General features: G+C 43.1%; 1 protein-coding gene across 1 annotated transcript in view; it reads right to left on the bottom strand.

The window, feature by feature from the left end:
* Positions 1-8,981: 8,981 nt before the first annotated feature.
* Positions 8,982-21,571, bottom strand: part of PSTPIP1 (proline-serine-threonine phosphatase interacting protein 1) — a 54,573-nt gene continuing 41,983 nt past the window's right edge. The window contains exons 9-15 of the mRNA XM_086471327.1: positions 21,293-21,372; positions 18,345-18,443; positions 17,603-17,699; positions 14,394-14,478; positions 12,835-12,905; positions 11,119-11,219; positions 8,982-9,124 (exon numbers count right to left, since the gene is read on the bottom strand). Coding sequence (XP_086327453.1) covers positions 8,993-9,124; positions 11,119-11,219; positions 12,835-12,905; positions 14,394-14,478; positions 17,603-17,699; positions 18,345-18,443; positions 21,293-21,372 — 665 coding nt within the window. The 3' untranslated portion in view covers positions 8,982-8,992. The remainder of the gene's footprint in view (positions 9,125-11,118; positions 11,220-12,834; positions 12,906-14,393; positions 14,479-17,602; positions 17,700-18,344; positions 18,444-21,292; positions 21,373-21,571) is intronic.

Here is a 21,571-nt window from a genome sequence, read left to right as displayed (position 1 = left end):
TCAGCTATATTTGGTGTGGTGTGTTTACACTGCAGATGAACATCAGGTACAAGTTTGCCCCTAACCTGAAAGCATGGCCAGGCGTTGTAGTCCAAACTTGGACGTGAACTTTAACTGTGTGAATGAGGTTATCAGAGCTCAAGCCTAGCAGCCGAACTGAGACTCAGTGATCCTGCTGGAGCAAGCAAAGAAGCACTTCTGTAAAGTTTTGCCTTTTTAGTGGCATGCAATGGACAACACTCCTTTTCGCTCTCACCTGCTTCTCTTGATCCTGAATGGTCATGCTTCACATCACAGCTTTTGGGTTGAAACCTCTTCTCTCTTTGCCAGCGGAAGCCTGCAAACATGGACTACTACTGGTAACTGGTGAGCCACAGCAATGTGGGACCATAGAGCTATTCCTGTGGATGCTCCGGAGAACGGACAGCTTTGCTTTCATCTTAGATGTGTTGTGCTTCAGGCAGCAGCCCCTTTCAACAAATGGGCTCCTGCACCATTTTAAATAATGGCTTTTTCCAGGATAATGGCCACGTCAGACCTGTGTTTCCATCAAGCTGTGACTGAAGAACTAGAATTAATTTTCATCATGCAAATAAAATGCTTAAGCAGCATCTGGGGGGCTGGGAGCATCTAGGATTCCTTGCATGCAAAAGCAGTCTTTTTGTAGACCAAAGTAGGAATCTCCTTAGAAAACTGCTTTTGAACAGAATTGTGGAATTTTTCTCCTACCTGGACAAAGGAAGCAGTAAGATAGGAAATTATATCGTGCTTGTTACTGAGTGAGGCTGCCAGCACATCAAGTAAACAGGGGTAGTGTTCATACGCTCTCGAGTAAGAGAAGGGTAAGTCATCTTTGGCAAAGATCACAGTGTGTGGTCCTGTGACAGGCCTGTACCAAACATCTCACAGGCAATAGATGAGACTGTTTCCTGGTACCTACTGTAGAAGAACTGGGTGCTCCTGGCACTTCATTCAAGAATGCCACATCCTTGGGAAGCGTGCTTGTTGCTAATAGTCCAGCACTCTACAAAGTACTTTTGTGCTTTGAATACCATATCCATTTTAAAAGCTTAAACCCCCCATTTTAGCCTGGCGGTGTTAGTATAAATGGGTGGAAACAAAGATGTCAGCATTGAGAAATGGTGACTAGAGGATACAGTACACAGACTGAGCAAACATCAGTTAAATTTAGGGCCTGTGCTGATAAGCTCTGTGGTTAAAAGCTGGTATGGGACCCTGCAGAGCAAGGAGGATGCATTTCTCCAGATGTCTTCTGTCCCTAGACTAAGGGGTTCTCTGGTTTTGAATCCTCCCATGGCTGTTGAATTGAGCACTGACCGTAGTAAAACCTTTAGCTGCCACTTAGCAGAACAAAGTCAGTGGTGCTCATGTCTCTTCCTCACAAGGGGTTCAGACACAAGAAGGGCTGTGCAGCCCTTCTCTAAAGACAAACCATTTCTCACGTCTATCAGGGCATTGAAAGCTTTCCCATTCACACTTATGTTAACATTCTTATCCTGGGAAGGTTAAAGTTCACCAGTTTCCCAAGAAGTTCCTCCATGGACTGTTTTCGGCTTAAAATTTCAGAACAATTCTTTCTTAGATACAGCTGTTGAGCATTTGTGCCCTTGCAAAGCAGAAGGGAATGTACTGAACTCCCCCTTGCATTGAGTGTGTTATCCTGTGTCTGCAGCCCCCTTCCCGAGAGCCATCCAGTCGTACTACAAAACGAGCAATGGCTCTGTGTACACAATATAATTTGCCTTTTTGCACAGGATTTTCCATTGCAGATATTGATCTGACCACCACCCTGTGCTAGCTTGTTTAGACTGAGGTTGGGATTGAACAATCACAAAAATACTTAGCATGCCAGAATGATTTTTCAGCTTGTGACATCAAAGTGCTTTACAAATTCCCTGTGATGAATGGGTAAACTGAGGTGTGAGTTCTCCAAATTCATACCTTTGCTTCACAGTCAGTCCCACCACACTATTTTAAGTTAGAATTTCTTTAGCAGTACTGTTTACCCTGAGGCAGGGGCTGCAGCAAATTCCAGAATTTCAAAGTCAAAGAGAATGTAAGTTGAAGCACCACTGATGCAGTTATAGTTCATTCAGTATTGCACCAACCAACGTGCTGGGTACTGTTCCCTCTTTGTGCCACTCCCCCCCTCCCCCTCAGTTTGTTTTGTACCCTCTTTATCCTCAGGACGGTATGTGGAAACCCCTGCCTATAAACTGGTAGCTACATTGTAAGCCAGATTATGTTCACCCAGTGGTTTTTGTCTTTCCTCTTAGAAATTTCAGGTATGTCAAGTGGGATTGCTCCTGATTTTGCTGGGAGGTCCCAGTGATTTTTTTTTACGATTTTTATATGTAAAAGCAAGATTTAGTCTGCGCTTTTCAGTCAGAATACAACACAGTAAATCAGACAGAAGTGCCACAGCCACATGGCAGTGATAGGCTGTTAATGTGCTCTTATTGTTGCACCAAGTGGCTTTGTGCCAGATCAGGTGTCAGCTGGCCTTTAACAGCTGGTAGCAGGACAGGATAAGCACTGTACCATGTACATTGGCTGGTTTGATGGAAATGCGATCATTTGGCCATTCTAGAAACAGATCAAATTTGCAGGAGTGCACAAATCCAGAGATTGCTGTGGCTCTGAGCTTCCCTATTCCAAAATGTGAGCTGGCTGCTGCTAATTACTAACAAAGAATAGATAATGACTAAAAGTTCTTTGCCCTCTCAACTTTCTCTCAGTAGATGGGGCGTTGTCATTTTGTTAATAACCCAGTCACAGACAGGACACTAGTTCCTCTTCCAAAGTCTAGTTACTCCACACAAGTTTCCTTTCCCCTACAAATCCAGTCCATCAGCCAATGCAGGCCCCTAGCAGCCATTTACTTTCCAGAAGCCCAATGTGACCTAGCATCACAACTTCAGATCTTCCTTCTTCCTGCAGAGCAAAACCCTATTCTCTCTCCTTTAGCCTCAGCTACAGCGAGCATGCCCAACGCATCGCAGCTGCACTATAAAAACACCTGTGATGGGTACTGTCATTAATTTAGGAAGCTGGTGAATGGTAGTGACTGACTCTGATGCTGTTCTTAGTTTTGTTTTGTATCAGGCAACTCTGCCTTACTTCAGAGGTTTGGCCGTTTGGTCGTGCCCATAACCCCATGGCAGCAAGGAGACAGGGATCTCAGGGTGAAGGCCAAACCAAGGGCACCTTCGTGCTCTCCTTCCTTACTAACAGTGAGCATAGTTTCTGTTTGAGGACATGTGACGTAGTGGTAGCTGTGTAGATGGTAACTGCCCTTGCTTTCAGTGCCCCAGCCCTGCAAGCTAGAGAACAGCAAAACAAGGGAAAAGAGAAGGTATTGAGCAGCAAAGGCTGCTTTTCAGGCCTTTACAGTTTGTCTGATACTGTAAAGAGCTGTTGTCAGTCCACACTGATGGTTAATAGTGACCTTTCAGTGCAGCAGACTGTGGTTTTGTATAGTAGTGATGCCGAGTCCCCTCAGTTCGCTAAGCCCACACAGTTAAGCCAGCTAGCAATGATACAGCCAAGGGGTTACGTAGTACCAGAGAAGAAAGTGTATTAGTTATCCACTGGTGCTTAGCCCAACCAGGTCCTATTAGACACCACCTGATGCCTGGCTTGTAATGAACCTCCTCTTGGCATCTGTGTGCTTCCACTTAAACTGCATTTACTAATCAGTGAGGTCTGAGCTGCAACTGGGAGTCTGCCTAGAAAATTACCTCTGGAAAGGAGACTTGGACCTCGAATGCACCTCTTGAAGAAGCAAGACGAGAAGGAATCCAAGGTAAGAGTTGCTACCTTATATGTCTTAGTATGTGATATGTCAACACTTTGGCTGAAGTATGCTGGGGTTACTTGTAATAGAGTTCAAGCCATGGTCCTCAAGGAGGTGGCAAACCCTTCAGACCTTGAACAGCCGCTGTGCTCCTGCTGTTGCTGACTGCTCAGTTGCAAAGGGGTTGATTTCTTCCTTACAGCTGACTAGTTGTAAAAGATGCTAGAACCTAGCTGTGTGCAGCAGTGGACCTGTGAGCTTGGCAAGAGGTCCTTTCTTTGTGGTTAAGCACTGGCTGTGTTGGCTGTCCTAGAGCTGGTCACCTGGCTCTCTCTGTTTCTAGTCTGACACTACTTTGACCAAGTTTTACTACGCTTGGGGGCTTTTAATACCCTATGCAGCAGCTGAAATCTGTGCAGAGATGAGTCTCATACTGCTCTTGTAAACTTTTCCTAATTGCCTATGGTTGTTGTTGGTTAAATGTTATTTTTAAATAGGTTTTCCTGTTCTTCTCCTTAGTTAATAATAACGTGGTAAAAGAGAGTGATATGCGTATCTGAGTCTGGTTTAAGGGTATGGTTGGGCTAGATTGCCTACTTCCAACCTTTGAATTCTTGTTGCAGTTAAAGGAATAATAGAACAGATTGTCACTACACTTTTTCATAGCCAACTCATGGCCATGTTCCTCAAATCCGAAATCCGTGTATGAGAGCCGCAGGTGTCAACCTCAGTTCCTTTCTATTCTGTTGTGGTTTCTATTCTGTGGGTGGACTCCCAATCTCTCTTGCTGCTCATATTTAATGGATAATGATGCCTGTTTCTTATGGCCTAATCAAAATTTCAAGAGTTAACTGTTACAGATCTGAAACTGTTCAGTGTGAAAACAGCTCAGTAACTTTATTGTAACTTCTCTTTAATTAGTTTGTCTGTATATACATACTAGCCACGGGAAGGTAATTAGATTCCCCCCTTGCAGAGCAGCTGGCAAACCCGTGTTCCGTGCGCTCTGGGAACAGCTTCTTGTGTGTGAACCCACCCAGAGCAAGAGCACTAGCAGTGTCAGTAGCAAAGTATTCTACCTATTGCGAGTGTGCTATGAAACAGGAGTTCACGTGACAAACACACAACTTTGCCACTGTTGTTTTGTCCCTGCATGTTGCTTGGCACCTCCTTGCCAAAAAATGCTAGTCAAAATGAAAGTGGAGGCTTATCAGAAATGTTTGTCCAAAAAGAATTTCAATCAAAAACCTTGGAGTTTAGTTTAAGAATGCCTTCCACTGGAAAGGGCCCATTTCAGTTTCCCATCTTACCTGAAAATTAAATGATTACTTGAATATGTCAGTTTTGTTCACAGAGTCACAGAATGGTAGGAGTTGGAAGGGACCTCTGGAGATCATCTGGTCCAACTCCCCCGCCAAAGCAGGTTAGCCTAGAGCGGGTCACACAGGACTGCATCCAGATGGGCTTTGATTATCTCCAGGGAAGGAGACTCCACAACCTCCTTGGGTAGCCTGTTCCAGGGCTCTGCCACCCTCAAAGCGAAGAAGTTCCTCCTCATGTTCAAGCAGAATTTCCTGTGCCCCAGTTTGTGCCTGTTGCCCCTTGTCCTGTCGCTGGGCACCACTGAGAAGAGCCTGGCCCCATCCTCTTGACACCCGCCCTTTAGATATTTATAAGTGCTGATAAGGTCCCCTCTCAGTCTTAGCTTCTGCAGGCTAAAGAGCCCCAGGTCTATCAACCTCTCCGTGTAGGATAGATGCTCCAGCCCCCTCATCATCTTTGTAGCCCTCTGCTGGACTCTCCGGTAGCTCCTTGTCCTTCTTGAACTGGGAGGCCCAGAACTCAACACAGTACTCCAGGTGTGGCCTTACCATGGCAGAGTAGAGTGGGAGGAGAACCTTCCTCGACCTGTTGGCCACACTCTTCTTGATGCACCCCAGGATGCTATTGGCCTTCTTGGCCACAAGGGCACAATGCTGGCTCGTGGTCATCCTGCTATCCACCAGAACTCCCAGGTCTCTCTCTGAAGAGCTTATCTCAAGCAGGTTGACCCCCAGCCTGTACTGGTGCATGGGGTTATTCCTCCCCAGATGCAGGACCCTACACTTGCCCCTGTTAAACTTAAATTTGTTTCTCTCTGCCAAGCTCTCCAGCCTGTCCAGATCTCGCTGAATGGCAGCATAGCCTTCCCCTGTATCTGCCACTCCTCCCAGCTTTGTATCCTCAGCAAATTTGATGAGGATACACTCTGTCCCTTTATCTAGGTCACTGATGAATACATTGAATAAGACAGGCCCTGAAGTATTGTTGCCCAAGTGTCACCAAACTGGAGAAGGAACATTGTTATTAAGACAATACTATTAAGGCAGTAGCCTACATTTGACCTTCCTGCTTTTCCTACTGACGGAGCAGTGGATGACATCTAAAATATGGGTGTGCTCAGAGGGTGTGGGTATTTCTTGGTATCTCTGTTCTATTTCTGACAAGTGCTGCCACACTGATAGGGCAAACTGCCTAGATGTGGCTTGGTAACTACTTATCAGTCAAATTCTTCAATGCGAAGCAGAGGAATTATGAGAAAAGATTGCTGCTGCTTTTTCATTTCCTGAACAGTCTGGAGTTAGCATGTGGGACCCAAATGCTGTGACACTGGGTAGATTTTAAAATGTCTATAGACTCTTGCACTTACAACAGTAGTTACTTGACGGAAGAAAATACGGGTAGAAAGGAAACCAGTTTCCTGACTTTAACAGCAAAAATATTAAATTATTTGATGGGGTAGAAACAGCAGTCACTGTGCCACTAGCTGCCTGTCGGTGATGCAGACCATGTCATACATGTAAGCAAAGATGATCTGTAACAGAATTTCAGGGACTGAGTACTGCAGTGTCTTGTGTGAGGCTGTCTGGGCCCCCAGAGAAGCGAGGAGTCTTAGTAAAATCTGTGTTTACACATAATTAGAGGAGATGCAGCTCAATGGCTTATTTTTTTCCTCTTTAATTAAGATAATCTGCAAAATACTTACCTAAATTTATTTAAGTATTTGTTGGTTTATTACAATTCTCTTTTTGGGGAAGACTGAGTATTCAAGAAGCAAATATATTAAATCTCTCATACTTTATGTTTCCTCTCATGCAGTACATAACGAGCAATGTTGTAGTTGTCTCTGACAGCTGCCATTTACAATGCAGTGGACTAGTTGAAGGCTATTGTGCACCATCTTTCTATCACTGTTCAATTCAGACGTGGTCATGGAAACTTGTCGTTAACATCTTCAGCCTGGACGAGCACTACTGTTCATATAACCTAGTGCTTTAAATGCCATTCAAATTCCTGCAGTTCCTCTGAGCCTGTGGTAATGCGAGGTGCTAAGAGCCCTTCAGCACTCGTGCAGATGTGCTGCATAATAACTTGGGGAAGTGTGGGAAGGACAAGTGTGCCTGTGCAAAGGACTGCAGGGAACTAAAGAAAAAGGGCCTGCAGCAACTTTTATTCCATTCTTGAAGCAAGAAATTAGAATACAGTACTGCAAGTGCCTCTGACCTTCATTCTATTTAAGGAATAATTGCATTGACCATTATGGCTTTTTCTTCTGTCTAGATTTTTCTTTGTCTTTCCTGCTGTGTCTTAGCTGACAGTTGCTCCCTGCTCCATGCCTTTTGGGTAGCGATTTGATTCATTTTCATTGACTTGGTTCAGTTTTAAGACCTGAAACCTTATCAGACAAGGTCATTCTGCCCCCAGAAATAGCACGCTCTGCTTCAGATTAAATCACTGATTTTTATTTTTTTTAACCATATCGAAATACTGAAAAAGGAGGTGTGGCAGACAGTATCTATCGATCCCCTGGTAAGTACAGTGGCAGTTGGAAACATTCTTAAATACTGAACTAGAAAGACTGATAAAGCTGAAATACAGTGAACCTGCAGTGTGACTTCTCTGAAGAGGGTTTGTGGAAGAACAGGCACATTAGAAGTGCCTGGAAAGGAACCAGGACATGTCTATGCCAGCAATCCCAGAGGTGCAGAGGCTGTAGACAGCAGTTAAGAGATAGAAAAGCCTGGGGGCAGCAAAGGAGGAGAGGATTAGCCAGGTGGCCAGAGGAGTTGAAAGGAGAATGCACTGATGACACAGAGATGCAGATTGCACGAGGAGGTAATTGGCACTTCTCTGGTGCTTGGAGGAAAGGGGTGAGGGCAGTGCAGCACTGCTGGAGGCTTTGCTTATTTGTTTGTTTTCTTGTTGTTTTTTTAAACATAAAAAAAATCCCAGGGAGGTGTCGGGGAAACCATCCAACCAAGGCAAAAGTAAGCCTTGAGCTCATCATCTGAGCTTATTTTGCTACCCCAGAATCCAGCGCAAAGCAGAGCCATGGATAGCATGGATTTCATTGTATTAGGAGAAGGCCATGATGGAGAGTGCCTTACATTTTCTTACTACTGATGTGTCTCAGTCCTTCAGGTGCTCCTCTCTAGCTGCATTCATTGTTTTTCATGTTTTCATCAGTGATGCTGATAAAGAACAGTGAAGGGTTCCCACCATTCTCCCTGGTCACCCACGTGCTATAAGGGGAGTTTGAAAGGGGGTGGTTAAAAGGAACTTAAGAGAGCTTCTTCCTTGCTTTGTACAGCTAAGACCCTGTGATATCAAAGCTATCTGCTTTCCGAGTGTGCTTTCCACCCCACTGTCAAAAATGCAAGGCCTGTGCAGTGAGTGGAGGGGATCCATGGCAGAGAACATAGCTGCTGAGACCATGAGGGTGGCTCTCAGGCTGGCTGGAGGTGGTCCTCCATCCTGGAGAAACAGTACTTGCTTCCTTGGTCTTTTTCCTTTAGTGCAGTTAAGTTCTGGGCAGGATTTTTCTCCTGGATTTGCCAAGCTTTGTGACACTGATGGCAGCACAGTGTGCTGAGCACAGGAAGAATGTGGTAAGATACGCAAGTCCTAATGTCTCTGAGGTGAAGACAATTTTTTGCAGACAGCATAGACCAGGAGGTGCTGGGATGGGGCAGGAGGGAGGAAGTGTAGAAAGCATGGTCAGTTTGTTATTTCCTGACTGGTAATTGTAGAAGACAGTATTATGGGCTGCCCTTGGTCAGCTGAAGCAGACATTGTGTGCAGTTTGTTTTCAGTGGTAGAGTATTTTTAAAGTCTGGGGACTGGGGCTTCTTTTCATCAAAGCTTTTCGAGATAAGACCCTGGCACAAAGCCTCGCTGCCCATTTCTTTCTGCTGTCCACCAGCCGTCCTCATTTTCTTCAATGACAACTACAATGTCTCCTTCACTGATGTCCAGTTCATCCATGTTCTGAAAGGAGACAGGGAAAGGAAATGTGGTTAGCCTGAGAGCACAGGAGGCCCCAAGCATGTATCTGGTGGGGTTTTTTTACCCTGCCTTTCATCAACAGTCTGCCAGTGTCGTGGTTGGGAATGAGCCTGAAATACTCAGGGAATGTTTGGGATTAAGCACTTACTGATCTGGCTATTTCCTAAAGATCTGCAAAATTCCCCAACCTCCATGGTGTCTCTTCGTGAGCAACTTGACTGTTGTATCATTGGGGAAGGCTGGAAAGGTTAAATACAACTGTGCTAAACCAGGTAACCATGACCCTTCCATAGTCTGCAGGTATTGCTAAATAAAACAGTGCACAGCTTAATTCCCAAGGGAGATAACAGTGTCTCTACTAATCCAGGCCTTAAATAGGTCCCTCCGTTCTTTTAATACGGAACAGCAGTGATCAGTGGAGGTACAGCGACTCTTCCTGAGCTGGGTGACTTTCATCTCCGAGACAAATGCAGTAGTTGCAAGTAAGGCATTGCCGAGCTCTCGGGCAGCTATCAGTCCGTTCAGTGGTGCTGTCCTGTTTTCCATGGGAAACCGCTTTGCTACCCACAGCGTAGTAAAATAGAAAACAGGGTAAGAGAGGCTTCCAGGTGTTTGACGTGTCAGCTAAATCAAAATTTAATGTACCTGAATAGGTAAGAACAGACTCAAAAGTGTGAGGCCTCAATATACAATATACTAAAAGTAGTAACAGGCTCTTTTCTCAGCAGGGAAAATCCATGAGTGTCATATTTTTAAGGCAACTCCTGGAGTAAGAATCTGACAAAGAGATCCAGCAGTCTCCTCAGGGGAACTGCCATTAACAGTGAGGTACTTTCAGCTGTGCTTGGATGAAATTTCACACAAGTAATGAAAGAGTGTTTAAAACAAAGCAAAAGAACATACAATAAATGGTGGCAGAATGCTGCTGTACCTAAGAGAAAGTGCTAATTTTCAGCCCTTTTTCTGTTTTCATAATTTATCTGGCTATCTATTTTGTCACATGTTAGCATTTCTTCAGTGTTAGCAATTGATGGCAGGTCCCTTGGTGTGAGAGTCTCTCTGCATTGTAACGTAAGACCTCCTGGATGCTGCTCCTTCTGCTAATCTAAAGCTAATAAAAGGAATCTTTAAACTGACATGTAATTAAATTGTGAAAGTCCCATTAGGGGAGGCTAATGGTTTAACAAGAGTCAGAGAAGTTCTGGAGTCCATCTGAATAAGAAAATATTCATAACCGGTCCAGTCACAACCTTTTACTAATGGTACTATGCCCAGATAGGTCTGAAGCCAGTGAGAGTTCAATATCCCAGTTAAGGATGTGGGTTGCTCTTTATAAAAATCTTTTGGTACATGATCATGTCCACTGTGATTCTGCAACTTGCAACATGGAAGTACAGGGAAAGAGTGTCATTTAATGGATTCAGTCCTCTCCAGCATGGAGAGCCAGCGTGTTAAACTGGAGCAGGGCTCTCTGGACGATAAGTGAGATCAGATGGAGAAGAGCTGCTAGATAAGCATCTGTATTATGAGGAACATGGTACATGAGGGATCTGTAGCCATTTTCCCTAGGAAAACATTTCCAAGAGATGTAAGTTCAGAATGCACAATACTGCATACTTAGCCATCATCCCCTAAAAAAATAGTTTTCCTTGTGTTTGCAGTCTCCTGTATCTCTAGAAGGAGGTTGTAACAGCTCAGCACTAATTGAGGAGTGCTTACACTAATGTGTAATCACTTGCAAAAAATCTTATTGTTTCATCTTGCGGCAGCATTGTCTAGTGGTGTGCGCCAAGAACTGGCGGTTTGGATTCCTGGCGTCTGCATGTGATCTTGACCAGTAATTCTCAAAGTGTCCCTGGCTGTGAAGTGAAGATAAACACCTCCTTCACAGAGTTAACACCTTCAGGATGTTTGGATCAACATCATCTATTTTAAATCTGACACTTTGAAATATTTATTTTGAAGGCTTTCGTTACCTGGGCTGTGTAGTCATAAAGTACTCTGTAGTCCTGTGATGATGTGATTCCAGCTTGGTCATTTACAAAAATGGATGCATAGACTCCATCTGTTTTCTCTGCTAGCGGGGGGGAAAAAAAACACACCACAGAAACAAAGAGTTCAGTTGCTTATAAATGCATGGGATCATATGCAAGAGTTCACAAATACAAGTGTTTCTGTTCTCTCTCTGTCTGGAGATGTACATGTATAGAAAAGCTGCTGTGAACTGTAGGTGAAGTCTTGCACAAAAACTGTGTCCCATTGATTAGATGACAAAACACCCATTGAACTTTGTGGGAGGTCAGAAACTAGCATTAGCATTATCCAGGTTGGGAAAAATGTTTACCCTGCTAAAGCACAATCCAAATGGTCCAAAGAGGGAAATGCTGTGACTAAAGTGGTTTAAAAGAGTTGGTGCTGGTGGTATAAAATTCTAGCAGTTCAGTGACTCACATAGGGCTTTTCATTTTCCCTTGAGAAAAATTAAAAATAATGTGCTGATGGGTCACCCGACATCTTCCAATAGTTTACATAGTTCCCAGATAGCTATTTGTCACTGACCTAATTTTTTTGGCAGATGTTGTTTTAATCCAGCTTGTCATAATTAGGGAAACCTCTTATTCTTTCCCAGCATCTGCCTGAGAGCTTCCCCTACTGTTGAGGTGAGCAGAAGTTTCACACATATGACTCCTCAGCGGGATGATAATGCTCTGACAGTGCATGGAGCAGCCGGGGTGCCTGTACCTTCCCCCAGTCGATCCTGGTTCAGTTGTCCTGCTCTAAGGAGCACTGTCGACTCCTTGACTTTTCAGATTTTGAAAGACAAGCATGGGAGCAGTTGAAAAAGCTGAACACAGAGAGTGTTTGCCATTGCTGAGGGTCTTGTCCAGAGAACACTCCCCCCTCCTGTGCCCAGCGTAAGGAAATTCAGGAGTGACTATCCTCAACTGCTCAGCACTGCATTGCTCTGCATGTGTCCGAGCTGGTGCCTGGCAGGTCCAGCTGATGTTTGATAGCACTGGAGTGTCTACCTGGGCTGAGCACCAAATGCAAGAAATAAGATAGTCTGAGCTACGTTTCTGGGTGCCCAAGCAGGCTGACCTGACAAAGAAAATTTATTTGGGTATGTTTTAAAGCTGTTCTAAATCAGCTTTGTATTTTCTTTAGGCAAGAATCACGGTTAAAATGTTTTTGTTTTAAATCAAAGCAATAAAAATGCCAGAAGCTGTTACTTTCTGCATAGTCAAAATACTATGTTTTAAATGTCATCTGATGAATGCCTAGTTGCAAGGGTTACAATAAGACAGCATAACTGCGAAACAAGATGGATATTTGCATTCATAAGGCATGAACCTGGTCTGTTTAAAAACTTTAGGTATTCTCTTGGGCTTTTTAGAGGTAGTGTATTCAGCCTTAGGAGAAAACTATTATCCAAGTCAGACTGTGTTGTTCTGAATGTACAGTTCCCCCTTGCCTAGGCAGAGAGTTTGAAGATTGTATGGATTATTTGGCACTTTAAACTGGGGAATTAGTTTAATACGCATCCGAGCTAAATTAATTTCCAGACTACTCTCCCTCTTGACGACCAACATGGAAATATCTGCTGTACCATCTCTGCTCCATGTCAAAGCTTGAGTTAGCAATGTGATCTAAAACAAACACATCTGGTAGACTTATTTCCTGAAGAGGCATACCAAGAGGAGGGGCTGAAGGAGTGGCACTTTCCGTGTAGTTTTTGCTGCTTCCATGCAGTAGTCCAGAGAACCTGCAGAACCAAGAGAAGCCAGGGCCAAAGTGAGTGAACAGTACTGGGTATGAGCATTCCTTCGTCTCAGCTGTCTGACTCAACCTTCCCTCCATCTGCTGCAGCACTGGGTAGATGTCACCTCTTCCCGCGGCTGTCTGTTTTCATTTATGCTGTAGATATATTTATCTTCAGTTAAAAATATATTTTAAGCAGCAGAATAGTGAACCATCAGCCATCAGTACATAAAATGCGCCCAATAGTATAGTTCTTGATCCAAAGGCTCACAGTGCAAAAGTACAATTATTTCACAACATTAATATGAGAATTATCAATTGTTTATAAGAGATAATCATCTCTTTGTCTTTAAGGAAAACTCTATTACGATTTAAAATACAAAGCTTGTACAATGAGCCTTTTTTAAAACTGTGAGTTTAAGGGAATTTTTTTTTAATCTCTCCCTATTTTCTGTTATTTTCTGTATCACAGCTGGTTCTGGAGACTAAGTGAAGTGAGAAAATGAGTTAGGATTCTCAAGCATAGATAGAAATAGCATTGCGTGCTTAAGGCATATTTAAAGGGTCTGATTTTACAGCTGGTGAATGCTCAGTGTTGCTGGAAAATGGACATCCAAACTCAACAGTTTCTGAAAAACTCGAACTGAGTTTCCATGGGCTGCTTGCAGAGCACAGTTGTATTCTAAATGGCAGTACAATTGTCTTCTGTAACTGTATAGGGTGCAGCATTAGAATTCATTATTATAGAAGATCTGGTTTCCAACTGAAAACCAAAGTATTGTATATTAACCTTATCAGCTCACTAACAAGCCTGGACTACATTTTAAATGGGAAATCACAGCCTGCTCCTTGCCTTTGCCATGTAATGTGGCTTGTCAAAATACAAAGCTCTTCTGCTTTCAATACGATGCCATTCCCACTGTGAATTTGCCATTTGAGTGTAAAATATTTAAAACAATAGATCTACCACGCTCTTCTGCTGATATAACTGCATAAATGGATCAGAAAAAGAAAAATCGCCTCCCTAATCATCACAGTTATTCTGCTAAGTGTTTTTTCCTTTGGTCTAGCTACAGAGAGCAGCTCTTTGTTCTGCTCAGCTGGACAGTGCAGTAAGCTAGGAGGTATTGCCAAAAAAGACAGCTCTCCCCAGCCTTCGCTCCCAGCAAGATTCATCTTTGCCCTTCCTTGAACAAAGTGGTTTTGCTGCTATGTGCCATGGCTCGCTAGGAAGGAGGAAGTAAGTGACTGCTATCCATTGCTGGCCAACTAATTGTTTTGTGAACTCATTCCCTGTCTCTCTTCCCACTAGGCCATGGCAAAATTACTCTGACTCTGGTTTACTACTTCTGTCAACTTATATTTATTCATAAGTAGCTGCCTCTTGCTACAATGAAGGAAGTAATAACTTCCCAGGTCCTCTTCCCTGTCATCACACATTGCTATTCATATGGAGAAATGCCTGCTCTGGGAATTGAAGTTTGCCACTCACCTCTTCATCATCCCACAAGACTGAGTTGGGCTGCTGTTGCTTCTGTTTGGTTCTCTGCTGTAGTAGTTCTCATATCCTATTGCATCTGCAACAGGGTGATAAAAGTGAGATGTTCAAACAAGCAAAACTTTTTCTTCCCACTAGAGTGCAAATAACAGTTGCAACCACCAGGGGCTGCTGGAGCAAACTGTGATACGGCACCTATCTGCACTCTGCTGTAATGTGGCTGGAGCCGCTTAGGACCTGGGGACTTGACTAAAGCCATTCAAGTGACTGTAAGCAGGTATGTCCTTGGTAGAAAGGCATGCTTGACCTGAGACCAGCACAGTCAAGATCCTGAAGAACCATTTTAATAGCTGTGTCAATCCCTAATTAAGAAGGTGGTTTCCTCCGTGACTGTTTCTTCTGCTGCCTTAAAGCTCAGGATTTAAGAGAGCAGAGCGTGGTCATTGTGAGCCTGGGACCATGTTCATGGTGGCTGCTGTGTCCTTTGTTTCTTTTTTCCTTAATGTGTCAAGTCAGGAGTTTTTGTCAGAGCTGTGGACATTTCTGAACATTATTGCCAGCAGCAATAATGAACAATTTCCTGGTCTGTGCTTGTGCTTGAGTGACTCCCTACATTTCATATCTCCCCTTTCCACCTCCTGAGAGCTGGTTTGCTGTTTACCTAGAGATACTTGGTTTTTGTTCTCTCAAACACAGTTACATTACAGTTCCTTCATTCTCCCCTATGGCATCATTAAGGGTGAAATTGAGACCATTTCCAAATCTAGCTTTACAGATGAAATGGTAACAGATGGATTTATTTATTTTTCATCTCGTAGCTCCCAGTGTAGTTGCTTAGAGCTGATGGCCACACACCCTTTCTGGCTTCTCTGTGTTAAAGTCAAACAAACATGAGTGAAGTCTGTGATACCGCATTATCTCTGTTCTGATACCTGAAAATTAAGGACATTGGACTGGGACTAAAGGTTATTGACATTCTCACATTGGGTCAGCCACGATCATAAGCAGAGCAGGCACGTACAACCAGTGAGCTGAAGAATCCCTGCAAATGAGACTTACAGTAATTAGGGAGTTTTCTGACCAATTTAAGGGTCTCCTATTACCCTTGTTACCTTGGTATTGTTTCTAGTCTATAATGCATTGTACAATGAGGTAGAAGAGGGGAGTGAGCAATAGCATCAGGAAACCAAAAAGTTTGGTCAGGAGGAAAGTCTTCTGCTACACAATGCAAAACCACACGTGGATTTCCTCCTGCATTTTGCAAATAATAAACCAGATCAACAGCTCACCATGTGCTGCTGTGCAAACTCATTAGCCAGAGCTGTGAAGCTACTCAGATGCTACTTCCAGAACATGTCACCTAGAAGGTGGCAAAAAAAACCCCAACAACCCAACAGCAAAAAAGAAAGTCAGTAGTTTCTTTGCCTTTCATAAAGCTCTCAAGGGTTTTCTCTCACCTATTTCTTATTAGAAATGAGTCCTGACATAGTGAAGAGCTGTTTGCAGAAAATTGCCTAGGCGACTGGAGAATGAGAAATCTCACATGGGGGGAAAAAAAAAAAAAAAAAAAAAAACACAAAAAACCCCAAGGTGAGAATTACAAATTTCTTGGTATACGGAAGATGTTTTACACTGTTGCAAGGCACAGTTCTCCCTTCCACCAATGAAAATGTAGTTTTTCCTTGGTAAATGCTCCTATATCAGTGAATTTAAATCCCCTATGTGAAGAAGAATAAACTATACTAGCAAAATGGCATCCAGTGCACCAGTATCAATATATTAATTGTAAAAAAATTGCCCAAAACCCAATTCTTAACCATCATAGGTGTAATGACAGAAAGGCTGAGTGAAAAACAGGCCTCGGATAGCTCAGTGCTGAGTTAGTGGCAGCATCCAGCTCTGCTGAAGAAGTTCCTGGGGTGATATTGCTGCCAGCTCTGAGCTCTGCAGTGAAATCAAAGGGGTGTAAGCTGTTCCTGTCCAACATAATTGTCCCTTGGGACAGGGCGTTCATACTGCTGTTTGTACCTGCACAACTCCTAGCCTGGAAGATATAAAGTATAGTAAAGTGTTTATCAGTATAAAATTTTCTTATGCCAGTACAGCTTATTCCCCACCCTGAATGGATTAAGCTCAATTGATACTGCTGAGGGCATAGAGGGGATTTTCTTTTTGACATAGCAGTATGATGTTAGATCAGACAGTGGAAGTAAAACAGTATCAGTGCATAGATTTAATAAAAAGAAATGGAGGAAGAGATCTTTTCAGCATAGATATGTATCATCAACTAACGAGGAGATGAAATAGGGATTTTTCTCTGCTTTGACAAAGGCTGGGAATCTTTGTGTACTGCAGCAGCTGCACAGAAGTGCAAGCATTCACTCTGTCTGTAAATATCTTGTATTGCTTGTTGAAGTAAGAGGGTGTGGTTTGTATTTGGCCATATGAAACAAGCCTCCTTTCTGGTGATGTGTTAGGAGAACTCCTACCCTACAGCAGTTAAGTTTTTGTTTTACAACTGCTCTTAGCTCTTGCTGTCTCAGTCTCCATTTCAGCCCAGAGGTTTTGATCATTGAAGTCAATGAAAAGGCTGCTTTGGCTTGAATGGACAGAGTCTGTGAACCTTGTATCGCTTCTGCATCCTGAGGCAAAGCCAATTTCATTCAAAATTTCCCCCAACTAGTCTTGCCCTTATACAGACAACTTACTGAGAGGACAAAAGACATTATTCCCCATTGGGCACGTGGAACAAAACAATACAAAGTCTGGTCTTCTCTGTGCTACAAATAAAGAGGCAGCATTACTGTCAAGGGGACACCAGGGTGCAGTTACATGGTAAGTTGGCTCTGAGTTGTCACCGCTGCAGGAACTTGAGATTGCCAGCTCTCTGCAAGACAGTTTGCCACCTCCTTAGCAGTGTCAGTTCAGCTGTACTGTGAAATGAGCCTGGTTGCAAAGCCAAAACAACTTTTTTTTTCTTTTTTGGAGGGTTATTTTTAACCTGGATCATTCAGCTCCTCCACTTACAATGCCACGCAAGAATCTATGGCAGCACAGTGAGGGGGAAGAGAGCCACGGCAGGTGGGAATGAATAGCCAGCGCAGAAACTCCTCCAGCTGGCTCCACCTCTGAAGGACAGGTACTGCAACTGCAGCATCAGCCTAATAGGTGACTCATCTGACAAGACCAGTAGGAAAAATTACCTGGGGGTTGTGTTCCTGTCATTTTAGTCTTAATGAAGTACTCTATGTCTGACTCTACAATGCAGTTCTCCAAGCTGACCCGAACCTCTTCATACAGCTACAAAACAGAATCAAAAAATTTAGTTTCATTTTTAACATTTCACGTTGAATTAATGATTAGTGCTCTTCTAATAATTTTCTCCTTAAGAGACACTTTGTACTTGGTACGTGTCTGACCTGGATGGATCTTTGGCGTATCCCCCATGCAACATTCTGTAAACACAATTGTTTATTTGTGCTCTGGATATTCTTTTAAGAGAGGAGGATGAAGGCAGTCCAGGGCTTTTCAATGCAATAAAGACATTAATAGCAGGAAACAACCATTCGAAGTCAGAGCTAGTGTATTCTTTGTTTCCCAATTTTGAGACCAAGACTGGATGCCTTTCTGAAAGTTGTGCCTGAGCCCAAATATATTTGACTGAGCATTCTGGTAGCTGGAAGCATTCCCCAACAAACTGAGTGGAGGAGACGTGTGAGTGTCACCAAGTGTGACACAGATGGTCTACATCCAAGCATATATCGGGTTTGCGTCTAGAGGGAACAAGCTAGATTAAGAATACTCCCTCCTCACTGAACATGCACAACAGCCAGTTTGCTGGAAACAGCACGTGCAGAGAAGGGCAAGCCTGTGCTGTACTGTTAGAGCACTCTTGCTCCTCCTCTTCCTCCTCTGCACGCGAAGCTACTTGGCAGGTGCCCTTACCTCGTCATCCTTCACACACTGCATGGAGAGCTGGTTGCAGTGAACCCACAGCGAGTTGCGGAGGATGGCGATGCGGTCGCACTCCTGGAGCTGGAAGACCTAAAGCCGAAGAGGAGTTGTGACATAGCCTCGTGGTACTTCTTTATTTGCATTGCAGGCAGTGACAGGGCTGGGGCTTCTCTGGGCTGAGTACGTGAGTCTGCAAACCCTTCTGAAGGATCCTTTGTAAACAACATCTTTTCGGCTAGTGGTGAAACTGTATCTACTTGTTCATGCTCGAGAATTTGTTTTAATTGATGGCACAAAATTAAAGTTATGCTTTATAGACAAAAATAAAGCAGGGAAGAGGGATTAGGATCTGGATTTCACTGCTACCTCTACTGCCAAGGATTTCAGAGTCAGGGTCCTGTCTGCCCATCGCACTGAAATCTTGATGTTTAACAGGTCAGTAGAGTACTGTCATGAGAGCCAAAACTGTCCATCTCTGCCTTCTAAAATGTCTTTCCAAACTTTTGTGTTTTGAAACTATTTGAGGATCTCTGGAGTCCCCTCTCTTTGTTTCCAAGGTTATTTTCATGGTAAAGAGAAGGCATTTTTCTTTCTGCAGTGTTTACTCCCTTCCTTATCTGTCTGATTTTCTCATGTTGTTGCACAGTTTGGGAAGAATGAAGGGGGAAGAGAGGAAAAGTTTGAATTGAGCTGGGAGAAGAGGCAGATAAATGCTTTCTTTAAAAACTTTAGGGGAAAAAAAAAAAAACCACAAAAAAAACAACCACTGTGGTCTCTAAGTTGTACTGTTATAAGTAGAACATCAATTTTTGGTTTTCTATGAGGTGTGAAAAGCTCAGATGCTTCCAGCCATCTGTTTCCATCTCCTTTTGCTAGTAATTATGTCCAGAACACCACAAATGTATACAATATTCAGGAGAACATTCAGTTGGGTATGCTGCCTGCCATCTAATATCTTACCATCTAAAAAAACCAAACAAACAAAAAAACACCAAAAAAGCCCTCAAACAGAAAAAAAAAGAGTCCGTTGAGGGAGTAAGCTGGCACTGGGACCAATTTCTGAGAGAAAAAGCTTTTAAAGAGAGCCTGAAGGGTAGCAAATGAGTATTTCAATACCCATTCTGAACAAAAAGCCTATGGCTGCAGCCTAGCCCCTCAGGGGCTGCTGAAATAGCACAGGAGCCGACTGGGAATTTTCCAGGTAGATGTCCTGGTGGGAAACACAGCTCGTCAAGGAGGGAAGTGTAGAGGCTCTGGCCTTGTCAAGCTCTTGGCAAAGTACAGCTGGGTGTTGTGTTAGACACACCTTTGTGCTCTGTCAGCTTGTGCAACAGACTGCTAGTGAAGCTGGACATCCCGTGTCGAGGAATACGGCACAGCCCCCACGATAAAGGTCATCCCAGTGCTGCCATTTGCTAGCCAAGATTTTTGGGCTGTGTATGTCCAGCACGCGGAGACCTAAGTAATCTCGGCACTTCCAGATTCCCCACTGTGCAGCCAGAAGTTCGGGATCTTAAGCTGTTTTTTTGTAGTAGTTACTAGTTCTTAATGCCTCCAAAAAATCTATCAGTTCTTCTATCTACAAGCACTTTTAAAAGAAGGCGTTAAAGATGCCCTTTTTATGAATGGTTGTTTGAATTAATCAGCAGGCAGGCCACAAGCACTGTGGACTATTCAGAATTTAGCCATGTGGGAGAAATGAAGTGTGTTAGGCTGTGGAACACTTCGCTTGTTTGTTGGCTTTTTAGGAAGGGGGAAAATGTGCATCTTGGGAAAATTAAGGCTTGGCACAATTTCTGTGGAAAGTCTGCTGTGCCAGCCATGGGACTTTCCAGTCCTCTGAGATAAGGAATATTTAAGAGGAAGCAGAGAACTGGAAAGCTATGCTCCTGGCATTTTATTTTGTGTAGAAATAAAGCCTGCGACAAGTAAACATGGCAAAATCATATTTTAGCAGATGGGCAAATGTATCTGAATGATTAATACAACCAAATATGTGGCTGATTTGGATGTCAACCAGTTCCTGTAAACTGTTGTGCAAAACTTACTAGCCAAATGCAAAACTCCTTGTCCGTCCTCAGCATAATGGAAATAGAAACTTCAATAGAACCCGTTACATTAAAGATTACTGCATGACAGAGGGCAGATGTTCTTGCAGGTGAACATAAAGTGCTATGAAAATAAAGATTCTGGGTGGCTTGGATATTTTTGCTCTCAGAATGTTATGGTAATACATTTTTAGCTTAGCCAGAAAATTTTATTTTTAATCTCCACTGAACTTGTGAGATTTAAAAAAAACAAACAAACAAACAAAAAAAAAAAACAACAAAAACCACATACAAAAAACCTCTCCTGAATTGGAAAAAGAAGCCGTATCAGAAGCCTCTTGCAAAACATAATCTAAAGGGAATCTTGTTTGTTCATTTTTAATGGATTAATTGCATTCTTCTTGTTTCAATTTTTAAATTAATTTTTTTAACTAAAAATGAATTTTCATGTCTACTTTTCTGCTCATTTTCTACTGAAATTACATTTTGTCACAAAGCAGTTATTTGAGAAACAACCTTATCTTGGCTGTGATAGAAGATTATCGCTAAAATATTCTCAAGTTCCAGGTGAAAAGTGGCAGCAAATGCTTGCAAATAGATTGTACCCATTCATATATTGCTCCACTTCTCGCACCTCTGCACTTATTCCCCTCCTTTACATTTACCTACATGTGCTGAACAAGCAAAGAGAGTGTAAGCAAGTGAGACAGCTAGCAGCTATGTCTAAATCAACTCTAGTTTTTGCAGCTTTTTTGCAGAGACATCTACTGAGACTCCACGTAAAGCACACAGCAAAACCCTTGGGATGATATCTCAGGTCTTAGATTGATATCTGCAAGTAGGATAAAATAAAGAGCGCACAAACGTATCGCTGCAAAAGTCAATGTTTACCTCACAGGATTTGATATGTTCCTGTTCCCACTCTGTCCTGACCTTATCCAGCTGCTCAATGTTCTGTTTGTACACGTTCTCTGTAAACACAGACACACAGAAACCCAACAGTTAGGAAAAAACAGTATAGGCTTTCTCTCTTTCCTCCTATTGGGACTTTGCTGTGGTTCTTACACTTTAGGCCTGTGGTTTGCTAGAGTATGTGTGAGCTTGAAAGTGGTGGGCTGTTTTTTTTCTTTGTGACTTTATACTAGGGTAAGGATTCTTTCTGCATGGTTT

Source organism: Leptosomus discolor, chromosome 11, assembly GCF_034619465.1.
Source record: "Leptosomus discolor isolate bLepDis1 chromosome 11, bLepDis1.hap2, whole genome shotgun sequence".
Classification (NCBI taxonomy): Eukaryota; Metazoa; Chordata; class Aves; order Leptosomiformes; family Leptosomidae; genus Leptosomus; species Leptosomus discolor.
The sequence above is the reverse complement of the archived record's forward strand: the minus strand, read 5'-3'. Positions and strand labels throughout refer to the sequence as shown.